Genomic DNA, 7,280 nt, shown 5'->3' on the forward strand with positions numbered 1-7,280 from the left:
CAGTGATTTTCTGTGTGACCTTGGTTGAGTCACTGCCCCTCTCTGGGCCTATCTGTATGGGAGCAATCTTCGAACTATGGCATTCTAAAATCTAAAATGTTCTTCTTAAAGGATACCTAGGACCTGTTCCTGTTGCTCTCTCTTCTCCTGGGCATCCTCGGCTTTGGTGATTCCTTAAAGGGACGAACCAGAGCCTGCTTCTATTTGGAGGCTTGCCTCCCTTGTACCCTGCCCCCTCCTCATTGGGTGACCTCAGCAGCGAGTTCCGCTGGGACACTCATGGAGAGGGATAGGGAGGAACCTCTGAAGCCCTCACCTCTTCACCTTCCTTCCTTCCCAACCAGGTGCAGCCCAGCCTCAGGGAGGAGGGGGAAGCGGGGGAGGAGGGGGCAGGAGGAGGAGAGGGGAGGAGAAGAATGCAGGGGGATAAGCCCAGGATGGAGAAGGCTGACATAAAATGGAAAGAGTATTGGATTTGGAGACAGAGGGTGGGTACTGCCTCTAACTAAACTCTCTGTTTGACCTTGGCCCGGTTCTTTCCCTTTTCTACACCTCAGTTTTCTCTTCTCATAGCTGGTTGGTCTTGAGTTCTAAGGTCTAAAACCTATGATCCGTACTGGGGACCTTGACTCCGAGGCCAGGCAGGATCTGACTCATTGGACCAGGACCACTACTTGGGTCCCATTCCCCTGCTCCCTCCCACCACACCTGAGTCTGAGACTGTACCCTGAGGGTCTCAGAACAAGGATATCTACTCTGGGTGAGACTCACTGGATTTTAAAGCTTGAAGGGACCTAAGAATCATCTAATCTAAACCTCTCCTTTTACGGATGAAGAAGTTAAGGGAAGTGACTTATCCAAGATCACGCACTGATGTTAGCAGTGCCCTGACTCTTTCTATTACGTGGTGGGGGTGGGGGTGGGGGAGGATGAATGCTATCAGAAATGTCAGAGAGCCCAGGGTGCCTCCTAAAGCCGGGACTCCAGAGACCATGGACCTTGGATCTTATCCTAAGGCCTTGGTCTCCAGCTTTCTGTGCTGTGCAGGTTTCCCCAGCTTCAACAGGAAACTAAAGTGAGTTTGCTATTTTCAACACTCTTGGGACCAATAAGATCTTGGGGCAGGGCTGGGAAGTAGAGGAGGAAATGAGGACCTGGGCTGGAGCCTGAGAACAGGACACCCCTGGGGCTCAAGACCCTGCCAGTCCTGCAAGGAAGCCCTCCAGTCTTTCGCTACAGACCCTTGCTGCCAGAAGAAGGGGTACTCCCAGTTATTTAGGAGACTCTCCTGTTCGAGTGAATGTCTGAGACCCTTCGATCTAGCAGCGGGACTGTCACCTCTTAAAAGGAGAGGTGTCTGGTACATCTGGACTCTTGGGGCAGATGCAGGCATGTCTGGATGCCTGCTTCTGTTGTCCGTCTTTACCTACTTCTCAGATTTCTCTGCCCAGGTTGTCCCCCTCACTATTCTCTTCCTCCAGTGTGACCTTGGAGAAACTACTTCTCCTTTCTGGGCCTCAGTTTCCCTGTCTCTAAAATGAGCAGGTTGGTCCATTTGATCCCAAGTGTCCCTTCCAGCTTCCCCCAGCATCCTACCTAAAATCTGAGTCCTGCTGATTTTGTCATACAGAGGAATTGGTTCTCTCCTGCTGCCCCTTTCCCTCTCACTCCCGGGGGGTCCAGCTTACTCACCCTCTGTGGCCCATAGTGTGGTACCACCTGCCCACCTCCGTCATCTGGCTCTGTGGGTTTCTGGCTCTCCAGCGCCAGCCAGAGAAACCTTCTAGCCCCTCTGCTCAAGTCCCTCTCTCCCAGGCAACTGAGCAGCTGGGCTGAACTCTGGAGGCTGGGCTGGAGCTAGGAAGCCCTCCCCTCCAGCTGGCCTGCCCACACTTCCTCCCCCTCACCTCCTCCCCGCTCTTGGAACACTGGGATGTTGGCTATTGACTCCTGAAGCCTGAGAAGAGGAGGAAACAGTCAGCCCCCTCAGACCCTCATCCCCCACTCCCATCCCCCAGGTCTGAGGGGATTAGGGCAGCAATCACAGAGTAATGGAGAAAGCCCCGGACGTTGGGCTCAGGAGTTACGGGACCCTGGTTGGCCCCTTTCCCAATTTCATCCTCTCTCAAAGGAGGAGGCCCTATATGATGGCTGCTAAGGCCCTTGCCATTTCTCACTTTCTATGTAAGCCCACCTCCTCAGTGAAGCCCACCCTGATTACCTCCCTATACTCTGCATCATCTCTTGTACATACATATTGCATTCCCCATTAGAAAGTACACTCCTTGAAAGCAGGAACCATTGTTTGGTGGTTCTTAAACTTTCTTCACATCCCCAGAACAGTGCCTGGCACATAGTAAATATTTAATAAATGTGTTTTGACTGACGACCAAATAAGTGAATGAAGTGCCCTCACCTGAACTCTCCAAGCCCAAACAGTAACACTCACTGGCCCTTAGCAGACATGGCTGGTGCTGCTGGTTTTCCTGCTCCTACAAGACTGTGAGCTCCATGAGGGAAGGAACCCCTTCTTATTTACCATCCTGAGGCCCCTCCCTAACAATGCACAAGGAATATTTAGTGAATGAATAGAGTTCCCAGAATTTCTTCTGCCTGACCTCCTCCTATCGGGAGTGGGGAGCCTTTGGCCTCGAGGCCACACATGGCCCTCTAGGTCCTCAAGTGCAGCCCTTTGACTGAATCCAAACCTCACAGAACAAATCCCCTCAAGGAGCAGACAGGTCTGTGGACTCGGTCTTTCCATCTCCAAGGTTAAGGCAAGCCTTCTGCCCACTACACCGAGCTGTCCCTCATAGGCCCAACAAGGGCATCTCTAGGGGTGGATCCACCTTTCTTATGCCTGCCCTCTCTCTGGCCAGGCACCTACCTTTCCAATGGAATATCCACAAGGGCTTTCTCTTGGGGAGCTTCTCCTACTGGCTGTCCAGCCTTGGATCCGGTGCCCATGTGCTGTGTTCCTGGGGAGCCCTCCAAGAGCCCTGGGGGACAGAGGGCAACCTTTCCCTCGGTAGTACCTGCTTCCTCCTCTGCTGGGGAGGCTGGGGCTGGGATGTCAGGCAACTCCCGGTACTCCAGGAAGGGGCTGGGAGCTGGGACTTCGGGCAGCTCCCGGGACATCGGACTAGGAGCAGAGGAGCCCTCCTCCTTGGGAGGCTGCCGTTCCTGCCGCCGACTGTTGCTTTTCTTAAAGCCGGGCCGAGGCATGGTACCCATGTGGCTGTACATGTCACTGGACCGGGCATACGCCCCGGGGCTCTTGGGTACAGTGCCCATGTCATCTTGTGTGTTCTCAAAGGCATCTGGCTGCAGGCGGGGCTGGTTATTAACCGGTGCCGAGGAACGACGGAGGGTAAACGTCCGGGGAAGGTTAGACAGGCTTCCGAAGGCCTTAAACTTGAAGAACTCTGGTTGAAGTGAATAAATGAAAGAGGTGTCAGTGTCTGAAATGTAGGCGTCTATGATAATGGCTAGCCTGTATGTGTCTCGAGAGTCCTGTGTGTACAGTGCTGAGAGGATGGAGGTCGGAGGCTCGAAATCTGCCCCAGACACTTCCTGGCTATGTGACCCCAGGCAAGGCCCTCAGCCTCTGCCTGACTCAGCCGCCTCTTCCAGAAAAGCAGTCTAATAGCAGCACCTCTTCCAGCTTGTCTAACGTTCTACCTTCAATCTGACTCCTGCTGGTCTTATAACACAAAGGAGCCTGATAATAGTGCCTGCTTCCCAGGGCCGAGAGAATACTAGTGAAACTCTAGCTATTACATAGTTTCAAAGTTTGCAAAGCACTTTATAAGCACTGTCTCGTTTGATCCTGATGACAACTCTGTGAGGTGGATACTGTTACTGTTCCCATTCGACAGAGGAGGGAATGGAGGCTGACAGCTGTTGGGTGCCCAGGGTCACATAGCTAAGAAAGTATCTGAGGTAGGATTTGAACTCAGATCTTCCTGACTTAAGGTCCAATACTCTATCCACAATGCCGCCTATCTCAGCATCAAGTCCTGATGAGAATGTCAGTATACAGCCTTGGTTACTGAAGGTCCCAGCCCCATTCTAGGAAATGTTCACTGGGGAAAAAGAGGGGGGAGCCATGGGTGTAGGTGAAAAACCTGTGTGTGTGTGTGTGTGCCTGCGTGCGCGCTGCTCGGAAGTGTGTTGTGTTGGTGGGAGCATTCCTAGTGTCTGTGTGTGGGAGACTGTACACCTGGTTATGGGTGAGTAAGAAGGTTTTGAGGGGATGCGTGGGTGTGCCTAAATGTTCATCCACTCATGAACACAAAGGTTGCCCTTCTCCCTTTCCTGCTATTGGGGGCCCCTCAGGCTCCGCCCAGGCCACTAACACCCAGCAACCCCTGCTTTGGGGTGATAACATCTCCCCACATCCTGGGGTATGTGAGTACAGACCTCTGGCTCCCAGGCTGTCCCTTTTCACAACCACATCGCTAAATCTAGGCCAGAGGCTAGCTCCTCATTTTCTGCTTCCTTTCCCTCCCTAGAGCGCCAAGAATGACCCAAGCTGATCGGTTCTCACAGGCCTCCACATCCCCAGCTCTGGCCTTCCAAGTCTTCAGCAGGGATGACACTGGCCAGACCACACCCTGAGTCCAAGAACCATCATAAACCAAACACACACACACACACACACACACACACACACACACACACACTCATCTCAATCTACACCAAGCCAACCCAGCTCCTCAGGCATTCGAGGATTGGGAAGAAATAAAAAGCCCATGACCAAGAAGATCCCTATTTGACCTTCAGGAAGTCACTTCTCTCGGGATCTCAATATCCCCATCTGTAAAATAGGTCTGTCCTGCCTCCTTCACCAGGTTATTGCGCGAATTCATTCAATTTACTCTGTCAAACATTTATCTGCACATGAGACCATATGCTAGGTGCTAGAGAGACACAAAGAAAAAGAGACACTTCTTGCCCTGCCAGAGCTTACTTTCTGCTGAGAGGATAAGACAGGCAACAGAGATAAGTAAATATAAAGTTATTTCAGGGTGGAAAGAGTGCTGATAGCTGGAGAGAACCAAGAAAGACTTCTCAGAGGAAGTGGCAGACCATGGGGACCTTGAAGGAAGACAGTGTTTATAAGAGCACCAAGGGAGTAAAGAGCTCTGTGAGGAGGAGGTGAAGGGTGATTTGGGGGGGAAATAGCAAAGTGGGGGAGGGGTAATTAACCCAATGGAGGCCAAACTCTCCCAATAAGACTACAGGGAGGTGGGAAGAGGGGTCTCTGACCTTCTCCCCCCCCCTGCCCCCCCCAAACACACACACACAAACACACACACACACTTCAATCAGATTACTGCCAGGCTGAAGATTCTGTTGCTGTTATCTTTTCCAGCCAGACCCTGCAGGGAGGCTGGCCCTGTGAGCCTGATGGTCCTGTCTATCACAGGGGGAGCTAGGCATCCATGACCTTTTGGAGGCTCACGACGCACAAGCCCAGGGATGGGAGAGGTCATCCACCAAGGGGGAGGGAATGGGAATGTTGGGAGGGTACTTGCTACCTGGGATCCATCAATCAGTCAGCAAGCATTTAAGTGCCTACTGTATGCCAGGCTATACTGAGCTCTGGGGTTACAAAGAAAGGCAAAAACCAAAACCCACAGTCTCATGGGGGAGATAACGTGCAAACAATTACGTACAAACAAGATGCACGCAGAATAAGTTGGAAATAGTCAATGGAGGGAAGGCACTGGCTTAAAATGAAGTGGAACTGGAGCTTCTTGAAGAAGGTATGATTTTAATTGGGACTTGAAGGAAGCCAAGGAGGCTAGGAATCTAGTCCTGGGCAGAGAGGGGACTGGGGCTCGGAGGGAGAGAGCCCTCCACTACCTTACAATAAGGCCACTATAGCCTTAGAAGGGAGAGGAGATCCTCTGTCTCTGTAATCCTGTACCCCCAGCCCCTATCTCCTACACATTTTATGAGGTCAAGGTCAAAGGCTACTTTCTCTCTGAAACTTTCCCCAGCACTGCCAGCCGAATCAGGGCGCTTCCTCCTTTAAGCTCTCCAAGCCCATTTGCTTTGGAAGGCATGGACTTTGCTGTTATCACTGCTGTTTTGATGGTAGTGGTTGCTGCTGTTACGTCTCATGGCATCTCCCAGGTTGTTGTTGGCTATTTGAGGATATGTCCTACCTCCCATGAGAGCAGGGACCAAGTCTTAACAATCTGTATATCCCTGACAAAACTTAGCACAGTGCTAGGGACAGAGTAGATACTCAGAGTATGGCTAGTAACATGAACTGAACTGAAGTTCAATCTTTATTTACTGAGCAAGTACTTACTGCTAGCAAGACATCATTTTAGGGCCCCTCGAGATGCAGAGAAGAAACAGACTGCATCCTTGCCCTCGAGGAGTTTATAGAGTCGAACTGAAAAGCTTACAACAGAATTCTCCCCAAATCTGGCTCCATGAGCCATCCACTCCCTCTCCATTCTGCCTCTGCTGTCCCTGCATGGCACAATCAAAAGGAAATAGCTTGTTAGCTAAAGGACCTGGGTTCAGGTTCTACCAGTTATTATCAGTGTGAACTTGGATAAGTCATTTAACCTGAGTTTCTTTAGCTGTAAAATGAGGAAATTAGATCAGATGGCCTCTGGGATCGCTTCCAGGTCTAGATCTAGGCTCCTGTGACCTGGGCCATGAGGCAGCTGGTGAGACAGCCACCTCTGTCTCTTCCAGGAGTGAGGGAGGCAGGCCTCATGCAAACAACTATGGGGGAAACCCATGGTAGTGTTTGGAACTGAATGAACACACTCAAACTCCCCCTCCCTGAACACCAAAAGTGGGGAAGGAGAAAGATCCCAACACTCACTGAATTTCTTCCCCGTCTTCTTGGGAGCCTCAGTCATTTTGGAAGGCCGAGAAGAGCCGAAGAGATGAGAAGAAACCTCTCTTGAATGTCTTCACATCAGCTCGTGGGAACCTCCCCCTGCCCCCTCCGGCCAGCCCCTTCCCCTTTTTTCTCCCGTCCCCTCTCCGGCTCTCTCACTTTCTCAGCTCGCTTCCTCTGTGTATTTTTAAACAGAGTGAAACTCCCACAGCTCCACCCTCCTCACCCTCTCAGCAGGGGAAGGGGGGGAGGGGAGTTAGACCTTTCCTCCAGCCCCTGGCCCCTGCCCGCCTCCCCCGGGCAGCCTCCTCGGCTTGGGCCAGCAGAAGGGGAGGGAGTAGAAGAGACCGCAGCATCCTCAGGGCCTGGAAAGGACCCAGGAGTAACCACAGGGTCTGGGAACCTG

At 52.0% G+C, this 7,280-nt stretch overlaps 1 protein-coding gene across 2 annotated transcripts in view; it reads right to left on the reverse strand.

The window, feature by feature from the left end:
* SH2D3C (SH2 domain containing 3C) overlaps positions 1-6,893 on the reverse strand; it is a 28,837-nt gene extending 21,944 nt beyond the window's left edge. Inside the window, exons 1-2 of one of the 2 annotated variants that reach the window (XM_036752530.1) lie at positions 6,857-6,893; positions 2,888-3,425 (exon numbers count right to left, since the gene is read on the reverse strand). In XM_036752530.1, coding sequence (XP_036608425.1) covers positions 2,888-3,425; positions 6,857-6,893 — 575 coding nt within the window. Of the gene's footprint in view, positions 1-1,692; positions 1,818-2,887; positions 3,426-6,856 lie in introns of those variants that run through there. The other variant, XM_036752531.1, reaches the window with a different exon arrangement.
* Positions 6,894-7,280: the final 387 nt, after the last annotated feature.

This window comes from Trichosurus vulpecula, chromosome 3 (assembly GCF_011100635.1).
Source record: "Trichosurus vulpecula isolate mTriVul1 chromosome 3, mTriVul1.pri, whole genome shotgun sequence".
NCBI classification, from domain to species: domain Eukaryota; kingdom Metazoa; phylum Chordata; class Mammalia; order Diprotodontia; family Phalangeridae; genus Trichosurus; species Trichosurus vulpecula.